This window comes from Argentina anserina, chromosome 2 (genome assembly GCF_933775445.1).
Source record: "Argentina anserina chromosome 2, drPotAnse1.1, whole genome shotgun sequence".
NCBI lineage: Eukaryota > Viridiplantae > Streptophyta > Magnoliopsida > Rosales > Rosaceae > Argentina > Argentina anserina.
The window spans coordinates 3,897,865-3,921,792 of NC_065873.1; the positions used below are offsets into that span (position 1 = coordinate 3,897,865).

The following is a 23,928-nucleotide window of genomic DNA, read 5'->3' on the forward strand; positions in this document are numbered from 1 at the left end:
AAAAACTCGAATGTAGGGCAGTTGTACAACATTTAGAATGCATGCCCAAACTTTAAGTTATAATCTATTCCTATAAGATTGGAAAATTGGTGGGAAACCTCCATACGCCCATGGAATCACTCTCATTCAAACTAGACTAAACTACCCTTTAGTTTTGTAATACTATGAGGGTATTATGGGTTTCATTTACATTCCTTAGTTTCTCCAAACACAAGAAAAGAAATTTGATGGGATTTTAAATTTCCCATGACAATGGAAAGTAGGAAGAACTTCATTTCCTTTCCTTTCAATTCCAATAACCAAACGACGTTGTTAAGAGTTATTTATTAAGCAGATGGCTGGTAATAGGTAAAAGAAAATATAAACAATATTGATAACTGAAGAAATGCAAGTCTCTAAGAATATCGCCAACATAAATCACTGACTGAACCTCAAATTTAGAATTCCAGCTTTTCAATAAATAACTGTTATACACCAGCGGACAGTTCAATTTCCTAAACAGTGAAATCCTCCACTTTCTAGTTCCCATAATCCCATTAGACACCTAATAGTACCCTCAATCTAGAACATCATCAAACAAGTTACGAGTTTTCTTCTCACAATGCATCACGAGCAGCAATCCGGCATGTAATAGCATCAGCAAGTGAGGATATCCCCAACTCCTGGCTAGTTATCTTATAATGCTGAAATACAAATGTTGACAATCATTAACTAGAAAAGCCACCATCAGAGGAAACCAAGTATCAGCTGAAGTGACAAGATGCACACATACCTTCTGTATCTGTGCTTGGTCTGCTCTCCCTCCTAGCTCATCCATATCAATCTCTTTCCCATTGACAAGTTTCTCCACTACTTTCTGTTCTATCTACTATAACAAGGAAATTATCAAACAGGAAGGGCCAACACCTCATCTATAGTCAGGCATTATAAATTATACAACGCTTGGCTACATCTTTGACAGAGGGATCTTACCTCATCAGATGTAGCATTGAAACGAGCAGCAAGCACATAAGTTGAATTTTCAGAGATGCCACATCTTTTCAAGGATTCTGTGATCTAGTCATCATCAAAGCTAAAGTTTAAATACTTTCAGCAATGGCAAAATAGGCTATAAAAGATAGACAATAGTTAAATGGAAAACTGATTACATGCTTGGATCCTGAGTAGTTGTAAACAAGCTCAGAATGAAGAGTGCGTGTTGTCAGTGAGTCTCGTGACTTGGATATGAGTGTCTTATGAGCAGCTGCAAGCAAAGGGAAAACATCTGAAATCTGTGTCCATGGTGATTGACGATAGTATTAGTGAACTCAGCAACAAGCATAGAAAAGAGTACACAACAGAGACAGAAAAAAAAATTGGTCAAAGCATAGGACTATACAAGTGAAGCATTCAGAAATGCCACTTCTGGATCTAGTGTTGCAGCTTGCATAGAATCAAGCAGTTCCCTGCAAGATAATGGCTTTACTAAGTACCTTAATTCTCACATAACATAGATAATATAGTGATAATAATAAAGAAACTAAACTTATTGCAGGTGAATGAATCAGGGGAGAAGAAATTAGGCATCGTCCTTATCTACTATTACACATACAGCATAGATGGCATTCAAATATAATTCAAAGAGAAGTGCTCATTCATACTTGTAAGATGGGACTCTTACCTCATTTTGGTGTTGACAAAAACTCTACATTTGTTCCTTGGGGATTGTATCTTACATCCATAGTTACTATTAGTCTATTAGAATTGTGTTGATAAAAAATAGATGATGATAAAATTTTCACTCTGACATGTTTAAATGAACAAGTTCAAATCTAAGAGCACAAAATCCCCAATTAGATGTGTTCCCAGAATTTCCCATTAGAAAGACAAACCCAATTAGGCTAAGTAAGTTTCAGGAGAGGGAGAAAGAGTACTTGGAATTAGTAACATCAGTGAAGAGAGCAAGGGAGAGAGTGCTTCCATTGACCTCAAACAGCTTCATTGTCACTCCTCCAAAGTTGTGAGCTTTCTGCTGCTCTGCAACAAAAACAATGGAATTGAAGCACACAAATTGTAAACTGAAATACAAAAATGGGTGACTACATCTGATCGGTATCCATTCAATTCAATAAAGAGAAGAGTACTAAGTAGTACCAATGTCAATGAGGGATGAGAGAGCAGAGGAAGTTGCAGGGTTGTGCAGAGTCGGATACAGTCGCTGGAGACTGAAGGTGAAAATTAGGGTTGGGAATCGTCCAATTTGTTAGTTAAACGACGTCGTTGTGAGGGGAATATGGTAAGTAGAAAAATATGAAAAAATGAAAACTAAATACGCGCCAGGTAGGGGTCGAACCTACGACTTTCTGCTTAGGAAACAGACGCTCTATCCACTGAGCTACAGGCGCTTGATTTGCTTATTTCTAATACAAGTTTGTATTGATCCAATACATATATTTGAAAGTAAAAAAAAACAAGGAAAGCTTTTTAACAATAAATTCTGGTTTGTTTCTGTGTCACAAGCTACACTTTCTTTGTCAAGTTCCCTCAACTTCTTTGTCGAATTCTCTTACGATGCCACAATGATTTACCTGCTGAACATTTAGAAAGATTTACGGTAAGATATACTAAGTTCGAATGTTACACATTTAGATAGATATGATTCACTAAGCTCGAATGTTCGACACATTTAGAAAAAAACATTGATAAAAAAATGAAAAATTATATTGACCTAGTCACACATCTGCTGGGGTAGTCCGGTAGTCTATCTATCTTCAAGCAGAGCCCTTGACGTGTCAAACTGAAGCAGGGGTCATCCCCAACCTCCCACTTTGGCGCGTATTCCTGATCTTCTGAAAGAAACTAACTAAGGATTCTAATGGTTTTGCATCTTTTGGCCTTGTTTTCTGGGCAAACCTTTGGTGCCTTGCCAGGACAAACATGTCCCTCTGCCTCTTACTCCTATGGATCCTCACCATTCCTCTCCATGCCAACTCTCAAAGTGACCCTAGAGGTCTGTACACATTACAAACCCCACACATGTTCATGCATTTCTTCTTTTGGGGAAATCTTTATTATTGGATTATCTTTGTTTGTGCATTTTCACCCTAAACAATCCAGCATTTACCTCTTGTTGATTGCTAAACCCCATTTTGTTAATGTACTCTGCTGGGGTGTTTCTTATTTGGTTATTCCTTGTTTATTTGATGAGACATTGTAGACTTGATTGATTGTGTTTCAAATCAAAGTCTAGGTCCTTTAAATTTCATACCAGCAAGTTCACATATTGCTTTTCTAATGGCTAAAATCCTGGCTTTTTTTTTCTTGTTCTGTTATTAATCTTGAGCTTAGCTATTATAGCATATATATATATATATATATATATATATGGTCCTGTCTTTTTAATGCATCATGAACAAGAATTTACATCAGTGTCAGGTAAAAATTCGTTAACGTTCTCTAATGAATTACCAAAAATGCAGGTTACCTCCTAAACTGTGGCGCTGGAGCCTCATCCAATAATGATGTGATTGTAGGTAGCCTGAAGTATATCACTGATGAAGGTTATATATCAGTTGGGAAAACAAGCGACCTCAAGAACGAAGAATTGGTTCCCATACTCACTACATTGCGTTATTTTCCAGACAAGTCTGCCCGGAAATATTGTTATGAAATTCCGGTGATCAAAGGGGGGAAGTACCTCGTGAGGACGACTTACTATTATGGTGGTTTCGATGGTGGGAACGAGCCACCGATTTTTGACCAAATTGTTGAGGGGACTAAGTGGAGTGTGGTTAATACGACAGAAGACTTTGCCAATGGACTTAGCTCGTATTATGAGATAGTGGTGCTTGCAAAAGGGAAGGCACTAAGTGTGTGCCTTGCTAGGAATAACATGACTAGTACTGATTCTAGTCCCTTCATCTCAGCTCTTGAGCTTGAGTACTTGGATGACTCGGTGTACAACTCGACCGATTTTAACAAGTATGCACTTAGTACTGTAGCAAGGGGAAACTTCGGAATCCTTGGTGAACAATACGTTGTTGGGTACGAAATCTGCTCCTCCTTGATTACTCACTGCAATTTGTTAATTGTAGAATTGTAGTACTAGATGATATTATTGATATACATCTACGACCAGTAGTATCATCTGTTAAACCACTAATGAGGCAGGACGGCAGGACTAACCTATAGAAATGAGAACTACCTCTTTTAGGAATATGATCAACAGTAGGATCCAGATCATTTTATTGATTCCCTTGTTAGTTTGATATACTGTATGTTTGTTTAGAAATTCTTGGTTTAAGGTTCTAGGAATTATCTAATCTGGTAAAAAGGTAAAGTTTGTGAGGTTCAAACCCCTATAATTCTCATTTTGTTTTCTAGTTGATATGAGTTATAGTGTTGGTCTGCAGATCCATTTTTTCATTAGTAACTGTTTTGCAACTCCATGCTGCCTGAGAAAGTGATTTACATTGAGGTATAATGGCTTTATAATAATTTGGGTGCAATAGATTGATATTAGAAAGACTACCACATCTATCACATATATCGATCCATCTCTGTAAGAAATGTGGTCAATGTTTCCCATAAATAGTCTCTCTTTTCATACTAGAAAATATCAACCATAAGCTGAGTGAGGGTCATTTTGAGTCTCATTTATCTTGTTGTCTGATGCTGCATTAGTCATATTTGTTTATCCACCTATGAGTAAAAATTTTAATTTTAATGCCGGAGATGGAATGTTTGTTGCATGAAGATAAGGCAAAAGGAAATATAACTTTCATCTCTGAATTTGGGCTTAATTTTGCATCAAAGCTACGTCATCTAGTGTGTACATATATAAGGAATCACCTGACAACTATATACCATGAAGAACTATGATCTGTTGGTAATGTGTAACTTTGAACTTAGCTTTCCAGATGACAAGTTCAACCGGCTATGGCTACCGTTCAAGGACAAGAACCCTATTTCCACTAACAAGGGCAATGTCACTCCCTCAGATTTTTGGAATGTCCCACCAGCAAAAGTGTTTGAGAATTCTATCACATCAAGCCGAGGTCAGGAACTTCGGGTCCAGTGGCCACCTGTGTTACTCCCCAATGCCGCTTACTACATTGCATTTTACTTCCAGGACAACCGGAACCCGAGCCCTTATAGTTGGAGAGTTTTCAATGTTTCAGTGAATGGCAAGCCCTTTGCTAGCAATGTCAATGTCACCACTAAGGCTTTAACAGTTTATGCATCAAAATGGCCTCTTTCTGGAAAGACTGAGATTATCATGACTCCTAGTGCAGGCATGCCTGTTGGGCCGGTCATCAGTGCTGGGGAGATCATGCAGATTTTTCCTCTTGGGTTAGAGACTCTCCACAGAGATGGTACATAGCTTATTCAGTCTCACGGTTATTGTTTATCAAACACACCTTCTAACTTATCATTCCATATTCGAACATGGTTCTAATCTCATTGTTTTATTTTAGTCATTGCAATGCATGAGGTGAGGAGAAGTTTTGACAATCCACCTCCCGATTGGAGTGGCGATCCTTGTCTGCCTGAAGCCAATTCTTGGACTGGTGTTACTTGTTCTCATGAAAAAGTTGCTCGAGTTATATCACTGTAAGTTCAGAAAGATCTTAGTTCTGTAATGAACTATGTATTTGTATGTCATACTTCCAATATGGTTATTAGATTGTTTAACACCAGAGGATATACATTGATCTGTGTCAACATGTTTGTCTTGTCATTTGAAGGAATTTAACTAATGTCGGGCTATCTGGATCAATTGCACCAACCGTAGCAAACTTAACTGCCCTACACCATATGTAAGTAATCATGCAATTGTTAATTTGACATCAGCATTGATCAATGGCCTTCTCTCATCAGACCACCTTCTAAATGGTGCCTTTGATGGTGTTTTGCAGTTGGCTTGGCAGTAACAAACTTACAGGCGAGATCCCAGACATGGGCACATTGAAGGAATTGGAAACTCTGTATGTTTCTATAGTCTTAAAATATTAGTTTTCCATACTTATCAGTCCATGCATATGTCTTCTGCATGCTTTGATTTTGTTTTCTGTAATCCTGGTTAAGGCATCTGGAGAACAACCAGCTTACAGGAAAAATCTCCGAATCGTTAGGCCAACTTCCGAATCTGCGTGAGATGTGAGTGTTTGACATATGATTAATAGACCAGTTGCATGGTAGTTATATTGTTCTCCGGTAACCTGCTTTTGGTTTACAGATATCTGCAGAATAACAAACTTACAGGCGATGTACCTAAGAATCTACAAAATAAGAAAATAAAGATTCAGTAAGAAACAACAACCTAAATTTCTAGTTTGCACTTCATTTGTGACTATATATGCGGACAGAGAATGAGGCAACACTTATGACCAACATTGCAGGATGAAATATGAGGAAGAGAGCATATCACAATCTCCAGCGAACATGTAATCAGGAAACTGTAGTCTATGGAAAGGAACTAAAAGAGTTGAATGACAGGAATGGATCTACGTAGGATGGAGTGGAGAGATGGCAGAGGGGAATTTATGAGCCCCGGATCAGTAGTACTGTGGATTGGGAAGGTCTTCATGTCAGTGTATCTCATTTTCTCAAAGTACCACCTTCATAATTTTAAACTCAACAAACTATAATGTAACATATGAATTACATATAGACCACTATTCCACAGAAACTGATTACTTAATTGCTAATGAGAATGTTGTGAAAGCGCATAGGTCTAGTTATACTTGAACCAAATATATGAAGCTCATATTAAAGGAAATGAAGTTTTAGATTGAGCAGATTTTATCAATTTACAAACCCCGGGAATGATGTACTCATTTAACAACTACCATTGTCGTGACTTAACAAATAGTATTTCAAATTTATTAAGTTCCTTGTGGTTTCTGAGGTACAACATTTCATCATATTTAATGTGTGCCACTTTATTCTTTAAAAGAAAAGGAAAAAGAAAAAAAGCACGAAACAAACCCTTTTTTTTTCAAACTTATATTTACCTATCTTGATAAGAACTGTCAAAATTCAATCATATTATACCTCGTGATCTACGTAACGTAAGTCATTTACCTTTGATATACCACAAACGGTACCTAACGGTGAACTAGTATTGGATGTTTGTGCGCTCAAAGTTAATTTAATTTTAATCTTGTCCAAAAAAAAAGTTAATTTAATTTCCTCTCATATCCGATTTAATTAATTTAACAAAAGTATGGATGTAAGTATGTGTATGCCTAGGAGAGTACTCGGCAACTCACAATAAAAACAACACTAATTCCATAAACAATGCTGCATACACAGAACTCATAAGTCCTTTTTTAATTGCTGAAATCAAATTTTGTAATGAGTTCTGATTGCTTGTTAGCTGTATGCCCACAATTAGATGATTAATCACGCAGAGCACATATATGCCGGTCTCATATACTAATCCGCAAAAAAAAAAAATGGTGTGTTCAATATCTATGGCATGTTGGGGTTTATTTGACCTAAGAATAAACGTGTAGGCAGTCTGATTAAGTTGAGGGTCATCAACTACATGTAGTATTGGTTTTCGAATATGCAGTGAGTTATAGCCGGCCCTGAGAATGGGGGGTAATAGGCGAAATGAAAAAATGGGGCCTCTTTATAAAAAAAATGTAGCTACAATTTTTTTCTTTCTAATAATCAAAATAAGCTGCAAAACATAATAGTTCATTGAAGTTATAGTTACTTATACCTAGTACTTCTGTAACCATGATGATGATGGTGGGAGAAAAATAAAATTTTGCTCAAAATAATTGCGGAATTGATGACGAACTGGATAAGAAAAGATGACAAGGCAGCAAATCCTCTATCCCCAAATACCCCTCTTCCCTATTCCCTGTTCAAATTTTGACACATGTCCCAATATCTTCCAGAACTTAACCTCTGTTAAGCTCCTTCTTGTAAAAATCTAAATTAATAAAATTAATTTTGAAATAGTTCGTCTTTTTGTGTTTCTTCTTTCGCGGCCTGCAACAATTCTGTATCTTCACTTTTGTCTTTGCATAGGTGCTGACTGCTAAGTATTTGGTCTACCATCTCCAACACCCAAGGCCGGCCTTGGGCTAAAGATAGTAAAACAACAGCTTTGGGCCCCCAATTTTAAGGGCCCCCTTAATCATATACACATAATTAAAAAAAAAACACTGGGTCAGAAAAAAAAGTTGTGACAACGTTTTTTACGGTAAACGCTATGGAAAAAAAGAAGAGTCAGACTTCAAAATACCAAAATAAAGAACATGATTCCAAAATTTAGAGCGTCACTTCTCTCACCTTTGTAAAATCAAAACTATTTTTTAGGATCCCTTTAGTCTCCTAGATCTTTTCTCATTAGTCTTCGTTCTTCATCCAAGCATTCCTCTAGGTGAGTTCTCTTGCTTTTTCAAACTTTCTCTTATCTATCATCTAGCTTTCACAGTTTATACTCTCAATCTTAGTGTTAGAAACCTATGTCCTCTTCTGAGTCTTCTCTACCTCAACGACGATCTCTTTATCCATCCTCTCAATTTTAGTCTAATTTCAATTTCGTTAGATAATAAAAACTTTAAGAGTTGGGATATTTAATTTGGGTCTGGGTTATTAGAATGTGAAATTGGGGGTTAGGCTTTCTATTTATTAATTTTAATTTGGATCACTAGTAATTGTTGACAGTTTTTATCTATGTGAGATTGGAGAGAAATTGTTATTGGTACCCAGTCTCGTTGCTGGATAGCCACGCCAAGTCCCCAAAACAAAAGGTTAGTGTGTGCTTGTCATAGTTTAGGATCTAATTTTCTTTGCGGTATCTATTTAGATCTTGATTTAAGAAAGTAGATCTGAATTGGCTCATTTCATCAAGTATATAACTTAGCTTGATTATGAATATGCTTTGTTGATTTATATATGTATACGAAGAAAATGGTGATTCTGTTTCAGTTATTGGAGTTTTGGAGCAACTACAAGAGGACCATTGGCTTGGGTGAAGATTAGACTGTGTCTTGGGTAATGTAATGTGTGTCGTAACTATCATTTATATCTCTCTTGTATGTATCTAGTGTTGATTTTCTTTAGCACCAGTAGGAAAATTTAACAATCTTCTATGTGTGAGACCCCTGTAAGAATGTATTGATATTTCAAGGATATCAGTAAGTCAATATCTTTTGACTTTGTGGACAAAAGATATTGACAATGTAAGTCAATACAAAACCTTGTTGGCTGAGACAATGTATTACCTGAGCAATTTTGCAATATAATACAACAATTACTTGTATTTATATTTGTTGTTATATTACTTTTACTAACAGTTATGATGGAACTACATCTTACATTATGTAGAACAACAATTTGTAAGCACTTTGAAATGAGTAAAGATAGCGGTTATTACATGCTTGGATTGCTTAACAACTTTTGTTAACCATACTTGTTATTGTTGCATGTGCTAAGAGAAGTTTTTCGAAGTTAAAGTTGATCAAATCTTATCTTTGATCAACTATGTCTCAAGAAAGACTGAATGATTTGGCTATATTATCGATTGAAAAGGAGTTGGCAGAAAAGCTTGAGTGTTCGTGCTTAATTGACACTTTTGCTTTCAAAAATGCAAAAATGCAATTGACACTTTTGCTTCTAAAAATGCAAGAAGGGCAATTTTTGAGTAAAAATGTACTGATATTTGTAACTTTTATATTTTTGTTTCAAACATTATAGCATTTTATTATTATTGAAAGTTTTATTGCTATGTTTTGTTGTTTCAAAAAAAATTTTGTTTCAATTTTTTTTTTGACAAGAGGCCCCAATTTTTCTCGTCGCTTCGAGCCCCGGAAATCTCAGGGCCGGCCCTGCCAACACCCAGCTATTGACTTTGGTGGACTGAATCAAATCAAAGTATCAATTAATCATCATACAATTGGATCAGAACAAATACCTATCTCCAAGCATCAAATAACGTTTTCATCTTTCTTCAAAGTTTTAGAACTGATCAGATAGTTCAGACATGATATTCATAATCACTTTTAGTCGAAATTGTTCATGTTTGGATCTGAAAAAAAATCTCAGTATGCAGGATTAAAGAGGAACAATGGGTAGAATTGCAAGAAGAAAAGAAAAATAGATCCGCACGGTGGATGGCGAATTACTTGTAGGAGCCGTCATCGTAGATGTTGAAGTTGGCCATGGAGTCGACGCTGCCGAACTCGATCGAGGAGGGGCGGCTGCTTGCGAAGCTGGTGTCGGAGTGCCGGTGGCGAAAGTGCTCGGAGAGGACTGATGGTGGCGGTGGTTGTGTTATGGAAATGTCTGACTACCATATGAATACATTTAAAAAAAGCAAGACTAACCTATGAAAATAATTATTTTTTGTTTTCTGCAAGTTACGACGTTAAGTTCATGTTGGAGAAAGTGCCAAATGTCTAAATTTGAACGGGGTACAGGGGAGGAAATAGGAGATTTAGGAAAGAGGATTTGAAGCCAGATGACAATTAAGGAATAAGGATGATTTATACTATCACACAAAGACACAACCAGTAAATCATTGATCAATCAACATCACACATACCACAAATTAAGAAAAACCATAAAACAATTTGACTAAAAAAATTGAAATTTGCAGACAGGAATCACCCACAAGTTGAATTCAAAAGTTGAATTGGAATTGACATTGTTCTCTCTATTTCTCAATTCCCAAATTTGCTGGAAACTAAACTTAATCTTCTACTTTGTTGCATCAATAAGAATACAACTCTCTTTGCATTTATAAAACCCATATTTTTTCTCTCTATTTTGCCTATATATAAATAATATTATTATTTTAGACAGACCTATTTTTCTTTTGGGGGCTCTAGGTAGCCGCTTGCTGGGCCTATCCCCAATGCGAGCATGCAATGAAAAGTTATGTGATCGAATTTTATGATTTTGGGTCAAATTTATCTTATTAACCCTATGGAATCAATAAGTTAATAAGCTCAATAGAAAACCTCATATGATGAAATGTTTCAATCGAATACGATGTACCAGTAGCTGTACATTTTATGATTTTGGGTCAAATTTATCTTATTAACCCTATGGAATCAATAAGTTAATAAGCTCAATAGAAAACCTCATATGATGAAATGTTTCAATCGAATACGATGTACCAGTAGCTGTACTACAGGCTTGTTCCATTTGATATTGTTGTGCGATAATTTTAAAATAAGTGAAATGTGAAATATACCGTATGAGCAAATTAAAGTTGTGTATATGCAGTGCCGGACGGAGAAAAAAAATGTGATTGAGGGCACATTTTTTTGTTCACACAAAAATTCTTTAACTAATTAATACACACGCCATATAGGTTTCTAACATTAAAAATGCTCCAACTCAATTCAATTCAATACATCTCAATGAATTTTTATTAATCCATATGCCACACAAAAATTACTACCAACACAAAAGATAACCAAAAACAGAAGAAAAAATAGTTACCCTCAACCGGGGGGGGGGGGGGGGGGGGGAGGGGGGCATGTTTTGAAATCGTTGAATTATTGTCAATGACATTGAACATATCTTTCACAATGTACACTATTTAGCTATTATTCAACTACTAATCGATCTCCCATTTGATTAAGCATTTGATTTCTTATGACACATGGCAGAGAAAGTCCTTTCAAATGTGGTTGTTTTTGGAAGAGGGGATCAATTAAGCTGCCCGAAAGCTAACCCAAAGGGCTGAAGAACGATAAAACTAACTAGTCTGATGGACACACCTAACCAGACATAAGCAACAATGGAAAATTAATATTCTCCTAGACTTAATAGAGCCATTATCAGAAAACTAATCCCTAAAAATAATAAAATTTAAATACATAGGACCATATAGAGATCAAGCCTATTACTGAACCCTAGTTGTTGCCATTCAGATTGAGCCACAATCAATGCATCGTCGTCCAACCGCCGGAAGCAAAACAATCACAAACCACAGAATAAGATAGACCCACCAACCAAGAGGATGAAATCCCTCACAACAACATCCGTTTTTCCACCAACAAGACCAAAAAGAAAACATGGTAGCCGACGAGGATATGAGATCCTGAGCAACGAACAAGAACAAACACCTTAACCATAGAGAATGGGGGGGGGGTAGATTACCCAAGTGCAAGGAGCACCCATAATTCAAGAGGTAAGTGGCATGCACTTTGTAGTCGCTGCCATAGAAGTCTCCTTGGTGGTTGATGATAGAAAGAGAAGATGTGTTGTGTGATTGAATGGGTTTTGCTCTAGAAACATGTGGGATTATTCGACAAGTAGAACATAGATAAGGAAAATGAGGAACAAAGCCCTCATGTGTTGGACATAAGCCATAAATCACCACCAAATGAGTAACAAAATGAACCACAAATCCGTAAAAAGATCACCACAAGGGTGAGAATCAACCACAAATCGGGTAAAAGAGTTCACCACAAGGGTGAAAATAGCTTGCCTAGAAGGCAAGAGACAAGTGAGAAGTAGTAAAGATTGAGGGAAGCAAGAGGCTTGAAAGTCCTCTCCCAACTCTTTTTTCGGTGATCTAGATCGAGATGGATTCAAGATCTAGATGAGAGAGTTGGGGAGGAGGAGGCATAATTCTAGATCTGGTTTCTCTTTCTCTCTAGTTTTTATCCTTTCAAATGTGGTTGTTGCAATGTACCAAAACAATGAGCAGATTTACATGTGTTGATAAGTCTTATGCTTTCTTGCCCCAACTGGAAGGACTTGTTGTCTTGTTGATCCGGAAAGATTGATGTTTGAGGGTTGAGTTGAGAAACAGACGTAAAGAAGTTTTTGGAATATTGAAGAAGGAGGACGTGAAACAATTAATTATTTATTAGTTAGAATCCACAAGAAGCTTCAAATAGATATTGGGTAAAAAAATTTGTAATCACTGGGGGCACAATTAAATTCAAACGCACCAAAATCATAAACTCAGTGAGGGCTCGTCATATGCTCCCTCCGCCAATAGTATATGTGCAACTATATAAATTTCAATTACTATTATACGAAAGCAATTTAACAGTTTAGTTTTAGTTTTTTATTTTGTTTTATAAAAATTACGGTTTAGTTTGTAGGGTGACATAAGTACATTAGATCGAATAAGTACCTTGTGTCAGAATTGAAGCCGAAATATCACAAGTACCGCCTCGTCCCGGACACCTTTGCACACCTCCGTTACCTTTTGGGAGGCCTACGCCCCATAGAAACTGTCTACCCCATAGTCAAAAATTAGGTATGACCTTAGACAATTTTAATCAATAAGAGTGATAAAACCATTACAAAATATCAAGTGTGAGGAACATTACAGAATTAAACAGAGATTTGTTGAATCTTGATGATATTTTCATTCTTTTGAGTTCAGTAAAACTACTAATTTAAATTGAAAGAGAACAAACTAAAAACTCTGTTTGCAACTATCAAATTAATAGTTTTTTTCCAATACCTCAATTAAAATTGCATCGATTGATAAACAACTAAACATATCACATGTAAAAAAAAAAAGTAGCATAATCTAACACTTCACTATCTCACAACACAAAGACGTATATTTCTAACAAAAAGAAAAAGCAATAACGACATGTTAATAACTAATCACGCAAATTTCCATATTGATTTCACAAACTAAACTAGTATGAACAGAGCTCATAACTCATGTTATCCAAATGACATATTAAACAGGTCCAAATTAATAGCGAAATATTTTCTTTATGAGTTGAATTACTCAAAAATTAAAATCGGATTAGCCCTTTTGGTCGGCAATTTTGTTTTGGTGCGAAAGCAAAGTTGTACTTTTAAACCAAGCTACACGATTCTACTCAAAAACTAAACCACACCACCCACTCCACGTCTCACTTCCATTACCGCCCTCAGCTCCACCCCCAAACCCAAACCCAAACTAACTCTCTCTCTCTCTCTCTCTCTCTCTCTCATTTTTCTCTGGAATGTTGGCTACTAACCCTAGCCTCTTCTTCCCCACCAAACCCTTCTCCCGCCGCTTCCGCGCCGCCGCCGGCGACCCTCCTCGGGCCGCCGCATTCCCTCGCCTCGTCCAGTTCCCCTTCGCCGCCTCCGACGTCGCTTCCGTCAGCGGCCGAATCGGCCTCGACACCGAGCTCGACGGCGGCGCCGCTCGGCCTCGCGGCGGAAGCTCCGGTGGTGGGACTAAGGTGACGGCGAAGGAGCCCAAGTGGTCGAGGGATAGAGAGAGCTACTTGGTCGACGATGTTGACGCGCTGCCACTTCCGATGACTTATCCGGATACGGCTCCGGTGACGCCGGAGGTCATTGACAAGAGGCTCCAGTGCGACCCTGTAGTTGAGGTTAGAATTGTAAAAATTGAATTTTTTATATTTATTTGATATAAAGATTGAATCTTTGATTTGTGGATAGTGTTGTAGAAATTGAATGTGGATACTTGAAATGTGAAATTTGGGATTTTGTGTAGGATTGCAAGATAGTTGTGTATGAATGGACAGGAAAGTGTAGGAGTTGCCAGGGCTCAGGATATGCTACTTATTATAACAAAAGAGGGAAGCAGAATGTGTGCAAATGCATACCTTGCCAAGGAATCGGTAAAAGATATATCATCCATTTTCAGAGCTTGGTAACTTCATGGCTGTAATTGCCGTGGTTTAATTTAGTTTCATGTTAAAGTATTGAGCATTCTCGTTTATCTACTTGTACTTCATGACTGTAATGCGGCATTTTTCTGGCTTTGGTTGAGTACTTGTATGTGTCCAAGCGTGTGTTCATACTTGGGGTTTGAGTAAATATTCTTTGCTCTTACACAACCAATCATGATGCTGATTGTCAAATGTGTTTACTCTGTCATAAGCTTATTAACTCTATTCAAATTCAGTCTGAGAAATGATTAAGGTGAGATTATACGACTTGTGTGTAGTAACCCGCTGCCTATGCACTAGATAAGCTGAGTAGTTATATACTGTCAGTTGCATAAGCTTCCCTTTTCTTTCTTGGCAGTATAAACTTACATATCCAACTGGTAAACTTGACAGGGAAATTCAACATGCTTAATTCCCATTTTCAGTATATAATCTTCAGTTCTTTGACCATAGAATATAGCTGCTTCCAAGTCCTTGGTTCAAATCCCCTAATGTAAACAAGACAATCTGATTGGGAGTAATCCTTTGAGATATGTTATTGGAGTAACCTCTCATTAGGTTCCCAGCCTGTAGAAATTCTGGTGCTGTACATGTTGTCATCTGGTTATTCAGAATTCTTAGTGCAAGATTATGGAGAGATTAACTAGCATAGTTTTTGGCTAAGTTGAACAGTATATTATGAAACCTATTTACACTCTTAATGAAAGTCAGAGATATCTGGGAATTTGCTGAGATTTCCATGAAATGGCCTTTCAGTGGAGACTAATTAGTATTTTTTGTGTAATTCCATTATAAAAAATTTACCATCTAAGTACATTGAAGTGATTGAACTTACTGATTACCTGCAGAGTGCAGACAATACATATTTTGGATGTCAGTTCATGTATGCTGAATTTAAAGAATAACTAAACCAATTTATTTAAACCCAATTCAAAAGAAGTTTAAGCTGTTCTCTATTTTTAATACGCTAATCAAGTTGTATAATGGTAGTTTTAGATAACAATTTAAAAACAGGTTATTGCATTAAACCTCTTTCATGTTTCTTATAGATGCATTGTGACTTTAGTTATCACGATTCTTGTGTTAAATAGGCTAAGGCCGCTAAGCAGCATTACTGGGTACTTTAATAAATTATATGAATGTATTTCACTCGCTATGAGTTTAGTTGTGAGTCATATTATGCTTATGGCCTTATGGGTGAGATGTAAGTTTGAGAGCTAAGTTCTCAACTTAGGTTCTCTTGAGAAAGTTACCATACAGGAAAATAACTATCTTTCAAGATGATTAACGTTGGATTAACTCGCGTAACCAATTCTCTTTGGATTGGGTAACTCACATAAGCATGTCACCAACTTAGTTCTTTTGGTCCATTTGAATAGCTGACTTTGCCTACAGTCCTACACTCCAGCACTTCGTAGGTATGCCAGTTTTTCTTTCAGACTTTGAGTTGGTGGTTTAATTAGGACCACCCAAGCATATATATATTTTTTGGCCAGGTAACTTATAAAAGCTTGCCTGCACCTTTTTTTTGGTGTGGCTATTATTAATTTATGGCAGAATTTATGTCTTGAGTCTGCCACTTCTTAGGTTGGCCAATTTGGTTTTGCATCAGTTGGTGGTTTTTAATGGTAAAACCAGGACCAAGGATAATGTATAGCAAGCTTTTCAGGAGTAAAATACACTTGGAGGGATATTTACGAAGATCTGATGATATGGAGAATCAGAGTCTCCTTTACGGTCCACTTAAAGAGATATATGTGAATATCTGTTGATGTGGAGGTTCTGTTATGAAAACTATACTGATTCCTTTAGTTAACTTGTGTGCTTAGGCTTGTGTATGTCTTGCAAGTTGTTTGCTTTCCTTCTTACTTACTGTATTTAATATAGACTTAAATGTTTCTTTCTAAACCCCCACCCTTTTGTTGATGTATAACCCGAGTTCTTACACAAGATGTTCGTGACTGCAGGATATGTACAAAAGATAACAACTCGCACCGACATTGATGTTATGGAAGATTTGGATAAGGAAAACCCACCATGAGCTGAACAGAAAGTACAATTTTGCAATTTTTTCTTACATCGGGAATACTATTTTTGATGAGTTTTCAATCTCCCGCTTTGAAGTGAAAGAAATAGATTTATCATTGTTAATTATTTTACTAGGTTGGGGAGCTATGGAGTAGATAATAGGATGAGGGCTTCAGACTAGTAAAATAAGATGACGGTGTTGTAGTATTGCTTTTGTTTAGATGATCTGTATCAAGAATGCATTGATCCTTAGTAATCCATTTTAATGTAATAACATTTTGTATCTAATTATAAAGAATCCTTATCAACTTTGCACAAGGATACTTCTGATGTCTGGAAAGGAGATTGTAGTTGCCTGTAGCTTTTGGAAGGAATATGTTCTTTTATTATCCACCCTTTGCTTTTCTCATTTTTACATCAGAATCTTTTGTTCATGGGGCTGCTATAGGTTTGGAATCTCAACCTGTTACCTCTCCTTCACGGCACACGGCATATAAAGATTGCATGAGAGCACCCATGTATCCACCATCTCATACTGAAGGCCATCTTGAGTGTTCCATCAAATATTTGATTCAGATATGTCGAACTTGAGCTTCCTTGATTTTCAATACAGCATTTCGAAAAGGAAGTTTCTGCGCAAACCAACTCGAATGTTTTCCTCCCGGGACAGACAAAACTCCGGATTAACACCTGGTTTTGAGCCAAATATCAACGAGATGAAGCGTGTCTTTGAGAAATTTGACACCAACAAGGATGGGAAGATATCTCAGCAGGATTACAGGGCCATATTGAGAGCACTTGGAAAGGGTAGTATGGTTGGAGAAGTGCCAAAGATTTTCAGTCTTGTTGATTTGGATGGGGATGGGTTTATAAACTTCAAGGAGTTCATGGAAGTGCACAAGAAGGCAGGTGGGGTGAAAGCAACAGACATCCAGAATGCTTTTCAAACATTTGATCTGAATGGGGATGGAAAAATAAGTGCGGAAGAAGTTATGGAAGTGCTGAAGAGGCTAGGAGAGAGGTGCAGCCTTGAAGAATGCCAGCGAATGGTTAGAGCTGTAGACACCGATGGTGATGGTATGGTCGACTTAGACGAGTTCATGACCATGATGACTCGATCCATGAGACGACTTTAGAAATGTTCGTTTCTGCTCCTCAATGTAAAGCAGGCTGCTGTATAATGTGGCATCTGTAGCTAATGCTGAAAGCATGATCCGGCTCGAATACCCTTTTCTTTGTTTGCCAAAATAATGCTTCTAAAGCTCATTATGCCCCATTTTGCTCCCATTCTGGCATTTCCCCTTTGCGCTTGCTTTTTCTTTCAGATGATTTGGAGCAAGAGCTCCCCTTAGCTTACAAGGCATGGCTAAAGTGCCATAGGATTACTCTAGATTCATCTGGATGCAATTGTTTCCATAACGCAGTCAAGAGTAGAAGGCCAGCAACTAATGGTTCAAAAGCCAAATTTGTTGCAATCAGAATGCCAGATAAGGTCAATGACCCCTGAATAACACTCATTCCCAGAAGAAAAGGGGCTAATTACGTACAACTGATGTTAATCAGTCTCTCTTTACAACTTATTATCAAACTACCATTCATGTACAAAACTAGAATTCAAATTAATGGGACTTGAAAATTTAATAAGACTAGCAACCAAAGTTGAACATCGGAGAACACGAGCAAAATTGATGAGTCAATCAGTCACTGATCCCTCTCAAGTCTGCAGACTATCACCACACGTACAACAGAGAGAAACGGCAAATGAATCAGCTGGGAAACAAACATGAAGAGGCAACGACAAAACATTACAATAGCATGAAGAGGCATGCTTCACTAAGAAGTGAAGCCTCCAGAGACCAATCACTGGTGCGGGCCAAGCCACACCAGCCAAGATGCCATTCGAAACTAGCACCAGAACTCCATGCTCTCCCATGGCTAGTGTAGACAGTGTGGAATGATAGGTTTTAGGACAATCAAATGAAGCTTTGGTCACAAAGATAGTTCCCATAACAAATTACATGCACAAGATCAGGAGATCTGGCAGACACAGTTAAGCATGTGGATGGCTGTTGACCTGCTGCCCAGTGCCCACTAATAGCATTAAGCCCTCAACCAACAAATGCCACACTTGCTCAACAAATAAGACCAATCTCTCACACCAAAGCCAGCCGCACTCAAAGAAAATATGGTGATCAGATTCAAGAGCAGGTGGCACAGAACACAAACATGATACAAGTATACAATAGGCAAATTGTCCATGCTGAATTAATACTCAGTTGACAAAAACAAATGCTCTGCCATATACCAAAAGAATGAATACATTAACAATAATGATGTATCTAAATGTATCCTTCTAATTCTTTCAGAAGAAAAAAAAAAGTATCCTTCTTATAAATTTAAGACGCCATCAACCAAAGGTAATAATCTCATAGAAAGATAAAGCCATAAGCTGAAAAGGATGTGAAAAAAAGTTTTGGCATTTTGACATATATCAGACCCAATGTCAAAACAAGCTGGCATTACATATATCGCACAATAATATATGCCAAAAACTAGAAGTGGATAGTTCAACTCCAACCAATTAGTACCAGCAATGCTCATCTATCTTCAGAGTATCCCATATATTGCCCGGCATTCTTGATACATTTTACACACCACTCAGCAACTGGGGTGCACATCTCTTTAGAAAGGTCCTCAGGTGACATTTTACTCACCAATAATCCCCACAAGAGCATTTTCCATCTTTGAAATGATGAAAACGTTTATTGTCCCTAACAATTAATTCCCTTCCAACAATCTTTGACATGATCTTAATGGCATTGTGACAGTCACCACAAACACGAAGATTTTTTATGATCCTAAGCGGTGTCCTTGCTGGTGTACTAATCAGACCGTATGCAATGGCCAAACGCTCACTGTGATAGAGCAAGGCTTGCTCCTTTGCCTCCTGGTCAATGTCATGAAGAACATATCTCGTGTCAGGAACATAACCTCCTCCTCTCATCGAATTGATAGCCTTTAACATCTCATCATCCTTGTATAATGTGGGGTTTTTGAACTCGGTGATTCTATTTTTCCCATGAAGCATGCTAATAGCAGTACGTTTTTTTGGTGGAGGAGTTGGGATCTTATTAGTAATAGCCTTTGATGGATCAACAGCAACCATTAACTCCTCAGCATGATCTTCAAGATCAATATCTCCATGGATCCGAGCAAAATTCCACAAAGCCTCCCAAACTTCCACTGTGGGCTCAAATGGGAGTTTCTCAATGTAATCCACTGCTTCATGTAGATGACCACATTTTCCAAGCACACCTAGTATCCCCAAATAATGTTTCTTTTCTGGATCAAATCCGTACTCTTCTTTCATTGCATCAAAGTGAAAGAATGCTTCTTCCACAGCATCTGCACTAGCACAAGCTGCAAAAACTGCAAGGAAAGTGTCGGAATTAGGCTTCAACCCCTGCTCCCTCAACAGCTCAAACATCTGCAACCCATCATCACCCAACCCATTCTCCGCATACCAGTTAATCATCAAATGCCACGAATCAATGTTCTTCTCCACCAGGTGATCAAACACTCTCCGCGCATCGGTCATGCTCCCACACTTTCCATACATCTCAATCACCTTATGGCTCAAGTCACGGCTGCTCCTACACGTCGACTGCAGAAAGAAGTCATGAACCTTCTTCGCATTCTCAAACGTCTTCGAATCCCCACACAGCTTAAACAAATGCTGGAAGCAATCAGGGTCGGCCTTAACCCCGTCTTCCTCCATCATCTTAAGAGCCTCCTTCACCTTCCCCTCCTCACACAGCCGCCTTAAATCGTCAACCGAAGGCGGCAAAACCACTGCGGCGGATTCCTTCTCCACCCGAACCCCATTGTTGTTGCTCCACTGGTTAGGTCCCTGAGGGGCCCGCTGATTAGGGTTTCCAGATTGGGGATATCCCCGATTCTGATTCTGATTATTCCACTGATTTGGGTTTCTGGGTTGCTGAAAATTGGGACTTGGTGGGTTCATCTGATTAGGGTTTCCATATTGGGGGTGCCCTTGATCCTGATTTTGATTCTCAATCCACTGATTTTGATTCGGGCTTCTGGGTGGTTGCTGATAATTGGGATTGGGGTTTTGGCTCCACTGATTAGGGCTTCCACGCGGTGGATAACACTGATTCTGATTCGGAAATGGATTAGGGTTTTGGTGCTGAGGGTAGCTCTGGCCCTGAGCCTGAGGACTCCACTGATGCTGACCCTGGTAATTGTTAAACCCAGGTCTCTGGGTCTGCTGCGAATTAGGGTTTCCGTAGCCCTGGTTCTGTGGGCTCCACTGATTAGGATTAGGATTAGGGTTGAAGTTTCTGGGATCGGAGGGTGGGGTTTGCTGCGGCGGAGGAGCACCTGGGTAGTGGTTTGGGGCGGCGGAGGAGGTAAGGGTTTTGGTGAAGGTTAGGGGGTGAGGGTTGTTTGGGTGGAAGTGAAATGCGTGAGAAGGGTGGAGAGGGCGTACCTTGTTGTTGAAGATGGAGGAGATTAGGGCGGGGCTTCGAGCGCGTCGAGTCGCCATTAGAGAGGCCATTTCTGAAGGCGGAGTGAGAGGAGATGGAGAGAGAGCTAAAACCCTGAGAAGTGAAAGTGAGCTCTGTTTTATTATGTAAACCCTGATTCAACCCGGTTCAGGTGGGCCGGATCGCGGGTTCGGGTTTTCCTACTATGAGAAGAAGAGACTCAAGAGGGACTCTCATAGTACAAATGCAATTATGCAAACATTCAAATTGCGTTTTAATGCAATTCTTAGTTTAAATTTTAAAGAAAGAAAATACTGAAATTTAGCTATTATTAAAAAAAAAGTCCCTAAGTGCTCTTAGGATTTCTTTGAACATTGTCGTCTCTGTCCAACAGCGCGTCCTTTGACGTGGCTTTCGGAAGGAGTTTTGGGCGGGTCAGATGGTGGCCTTGCTTGGTGGTTGTGACAAGAGGACAGTCGGAGGGTGGCTAGTCTGTGTTGCGGTTGGGATATCGCGTGGTTTAATTTGCACGAGTTGGATCTCGGTGCCGATTATGATGTTGTTTTATGACGTTGGCCAGGCGTTGTGGCGGCTGGAGATGATGGCATAATGGTGATTTGAAATGGGGAAGCGGCGCGGCAACGGCTGATTAGGATACCTTCATGAATCAGGGTCGGATGGTGTTGCCTCGGTGCTTGATTGATTATCGAAGGGTGGTGTGTCGCTCTTTTGCTACAAATTCGGGCAGCGCCTTCTAGTGGCATCCGGCATCGTTGACGGGATGGTTGCCTGAGGTTAGAGGCGTGATAGGTTTACTGTAATTTTGACTTGTTGGTCTCTGGAGATCCACTAAGGTGGGACTGGGCTCAATGGGCCTGGGATATGTTAGTTTAGGTGGGCTTGGGTCTTTTGACCTAGGTCTATTTTCTTTTGTTTTTTCGTTGTTTTAAGTGGCTTTTTCATCTCTTCTCTTTGAGTGAGGGTTTAGGGTGTCGGTAGGTAGAATTGGTCGTGTCGTTGAGTACATGTTTATGATGCATGTCATTTTCAGAGATTATTTAAAAGTCGGTTCTTTCTGAGTATGAAGGTAATATGGAGGTTATTTCTACAAATATGCCGGAGGTTTTGATATGTAATACTATTTGAGCAGTTCTCTTCTTGAGATTGGTGGCGAGTAAGTCATTGACTATTTCTGAAAATGGTTTTGATTGGTTCAAGATTAGACCTTCTTGGCTCATGTATATTGCCTTTTGTAATAGTCATGTGACTAGCAATGTTTGGTTCGACGGAGTGTGGGGATTCTTGTTCCACCATTGAGTGTTACATTTGTTGTAATCTTATTTTCGTGCAATATATATTTCATTTTCTCAAAAAAAAAGAGAGAAAGAAAATACTGAATATTTTAATATAAGAAATGGGTAGGATGTTTCAAACTATTACAAATTTTCGTGAATACACAAATGGTCTAAACTCTGAAGTTTTTAATCATATGAATAAATTACACCAAAATTTAAATTTTTTAAATTTTCATTTAAAAGGGGGATGTTTACGAGATGAGTTTAAACCAGACTTGGATATTTAGTCTCGCATCACATCCTGCCATAATCAAACAAGACGGGATTGGAACAAGTTTGACGTTTATAGCTTTCCATCTCATCACATCTCATCCCGTCCCCATAAATTTCCAAATCGGATGAGTCCAGGATTACAACTTTTTATGGTCATCCCAAGTCACATTCGTTCAATTTCCTGAGCTATCTTGTGCTTCTTAGATTGAATGTTTGACGTCTTTATGGCATACCTCATGCACAACTTAGCAAGGTCGATGGTTGTATTGCATCCATCAAAGTAAGACAGAGAATACCGCCAAAAATAAGACAGAGAATGCGACCAAGAAATTAAAAGCTTAACACTTGAAAATTCTGATGAACCATTGAAACTTCAGACTAAAGGCCTCATTATCATTCATTCTATTTTTTTGCTCTTTGAAGTTTGAATACTAGAAAGTAGAAACTATTTTGTACTTGTGATCGAAATGTCCCACGCAATCCTTAAAGAATATATAGGACATAGAAATACGCTACAACAATTTTATATATTATGAAATGTAGAACCTAAATAAACCAAATTGATTATTGTACAACATAATCCAGAGGCGGATCGTGGTAACGGCTGCTAGGCAGAAAAAAGAACAGATCAGACCAAAAGGTTTTCCTGCTGGGCAATTTAGGTGTGCAACACTACAACCAACCAGCCAACGCCACATGTGTTAATACCCCCCAAAGTTTCGATATTTGCCAAGACTCCTCATCTTTCTATGTGTTTTTGCAATGGAAGATGTGTTGCGAGTCTCCTTTAATGAGGATTTTACAAATATTGAGCTCGCGAGCCTTAAGCAAACCATCTCTAAGAGTAGTGGCTTCAATAATGGGAACATTAGCTTTACCAATACTCCTAGCACTAGCAAGAATAGGACATCCAAAGTTATCCCGAAACACGAAACTTGTTGTAGCACTTGAGCTTTGTTGAATGACTGAGCCATCAAAATTCAGCTTGACAAAGCCAACATAAGGGGGGGTTCCATTTAATTGACTCAAAGATACTAGACATTCTACCAGAATTGTGGTGGACTACATTAGCTAAGGAGGCATTAGTGTAGTAAGCACTAGCAGCCACAACAGTCTGGGGAGAGAAAGCCTCATTCCTAAACACAAGGTTGTTTCTTCTATGCCAAATTTGCTAACACAAGGTCAAATTTTTTGCAAGCTTCACAG

At 38.3% G+C, this 23,928-nt stretch overlaps 5 protein-coding genes and 1 non-coding gene across 7 annotated transcripts; 3 read left to right on the forward strand and 3 right to left on the reverse strand.

The window, feature by feature from the left end:
* Positions 1–392: 392 nt before the first annotated feature.
* LOC126783684 (uncharacterized) lies at positions 393–2,240 on the reverse strand. Of its 2 annotated transcripts, none has more exons than XM_050509196.1 (7): positions 2,134–2,240; positions 1,914–2,016; positions 1,379–1,445; positions 1,149–1,271; positions 973–1,056; positions 773–865; positions 393–683 (listed from the first exon to the last, which is right to left on the reverse strand). In XM_050509196.1, the coding sequence occupies exons 2-7, from the start codon at positions 1,979–1,981 to the stop codon at positions 597–599; spliced, it is 522 nt and encodes a 173-aa protein (XP_050365153.1). In that variant the 5' UTR covers positions 1,982–2,016; positions 2,134–2,240; the 3' UTR covers positions 393–596. The 2 variants fall into 2 exon arrangements, with proteins under 2 accessions (XP_050365153.1, XP_050365154.1); XM_050509197.1 differs by having other exon boundaries at positions 1,914–2,013; positions 2,134–2,198.
* Positions 2,241–2,311: 71 nt separating this feature from the next.
* TRNAR-CCU (transfer RNA arginine (anticodon CCU)) lies at positions 2,312–2,384 on the reverse strand. Its single transcript has one exon. It is a non-coding gene; the product is annotated as a tRNA-Arg (tRNA).
* A 532-nt stretch (positions 2,385–2,916) lies between these two features.
* On the forward strand, positions 2,917–6,505 carry LOC126783678 (probable LRR receptor-like serine/threonine-protein kinase At1g67720). The gene is made up of 9 exons (XM_050509189.1): positions 2,917–2,989; positions 3,459–4,023; positions 4,891–5,354; positions 5,457–5,592; positions 5,727–5,798; positions 5,898–5,966; positions 6,067–6,138; positions 6,218–6,286; positions 6,381–6,505. The coding sequence occupies exons 1-9, from the start codon at positions 2,917–2,919 to the stop codon at positions 6,427–6,429; spliced, it is 1,569 nt and encodes a 522-aa protein (XP_050365146.1). The 3' UTR covers positions 6,430–6,505.
* Positions 6,506–13,845: 7,340 nt separating this feature from the next.
* On the forward strand, positions 13,846–16,967 carry LOC126783681 (protein disulfide-isomerase SCO2). The gene is made up of 3 exons (XM_050509193.1): positions 13,846–14,315; positions 14,441–14,567; positions 16,586–16,967. The coding sequence occupies exons 1-3, from the start codon at positions 13,938–13,940 to the stop codon at positions 16,657–16,659; spliced, it is 579 nt and encodes a 192-aa protein (XP_050365150.1). The 5' UTR covers positions 13,846–13,937; the 3' UTR covers positions 16,660–16,967.
* An 88-nt stretch (positions 16,968–17,055) lies between these two features.
* LOC126783683 (calmodulin-like protein 30) lies at positions 17,056–18,114 on the forward strand. The gene has a single exon (XM_050509195.1). It carries the CDS (start codon positions 17,225–17,227, stop codon positions 17,780–17,782), a length of 558 nt encoding a protein of 185 aa, XP_050365152.1. The 5' UTR covers positions 17,056–17,224; the 3' UTR covers positions 17,783–18,114.
* Positions 18,115–18,581: 467 nt separating this feature from the next.
* LOC126783675 (pentatricopeptide repeat-containing protein At2g15690, mitochondrial) lies at positions 18,582–21,239 on the reverse strand. The gene has a single exon (XM_050509185.1). The coding sequence runs from the start codon at positions 21,223–21,225 to the stop codon at positions 19,357–19,359; it is 1,869 nt and encodes a 622-aa protein (XP_050365142.1). The 5' UTR covers positions 21,226–21,239; the 3' UTR covers positions 18,582–19,356.
* Positions 21,240–23,928: the final 2,689 nt, after the last annotated feature.

Excerpts from the sequence above, each read along its gene's own strand:
- LOC126783683 (XM_050509195.1), top strand. The coding sequence starts at position 17,225 with ATGTCGAACTTGAGCTTCCTTGATTTTCAATACAGCATTTCGAAAAGG.
- LOC126783684 (XM_050509196.1), bottom strand. The coding sequence starts at position 1,981 with ATGAAGCTGTTTGAGGTCAATGGAAGCACTCTCTCCCTTGCTCTCTTC. Across the intron at positions 1,057-1,148 it reads ACTACTCAGGATCCAAGCAT|ATCACAGAATCCTTGAAAAG; the intron begins GTAATCAGTTTT and ends GATGATGACTAG. Across the intron at positions 866-972 it reads TCAATGCTACATCTGATGAG|ATAGAACAGAAAGTAGTGGA; the intron begins GTAAGATCCCTC and ends TTGTTATAGTAG.
- LOC126783678 (XM_050509189.1), top strand. The coding sequence starts at position 2,917 with ATGTCCCTCTGCCTCTTACTCCTATGGATCCTCACCATTCCTCTCCAT. Across the intron at positions 2,990-3,458 it reads CTCTCAAAGTGACCCTAGAG|GTTACCTCCTAAACTGTGGC; the intron begins GTCTGTACACAT and ends CCAAAAATGCAG. Across the intron at positions 5,355-5,456 it reads AGAGACTCTCCACAGAGATG|TCATTGCAATGCATGAGGTG; the intron begins GTACATAGCTTA and ends GTTTTATTTTAG.
- LOC126783675 (XM_050509185.1), bottom strand. The coding sequence starts at position 21,225 with ATGGCCTCTCTAATGGCGACTCGACGCGCTCGAAGCCCCGCCCTAATC.
- LOC126783681 (XM_050509193.1), top strand. The coding sequence starts at position 13,938 with ATGTTGGCTACTAACCCTAGCCTCTTCTTCCCCACCAAACCCTTCTCC. Across the intron at positions 14,316-14,440 it reads AGTGCGACCCTGTAGTTGAG|GATTGCAAGATAGTTGTGTA; the intron begins GTTAGAATTGTA and ends GATTTTGTGTAG. Across the intron at positions 14,568-16,585 it reads CATACCTTGCCAAGGAATCG|GATATGTACAAAAGATAACA; the intron begins GTAAAAGATATA and ends TCGTGACTGCAG.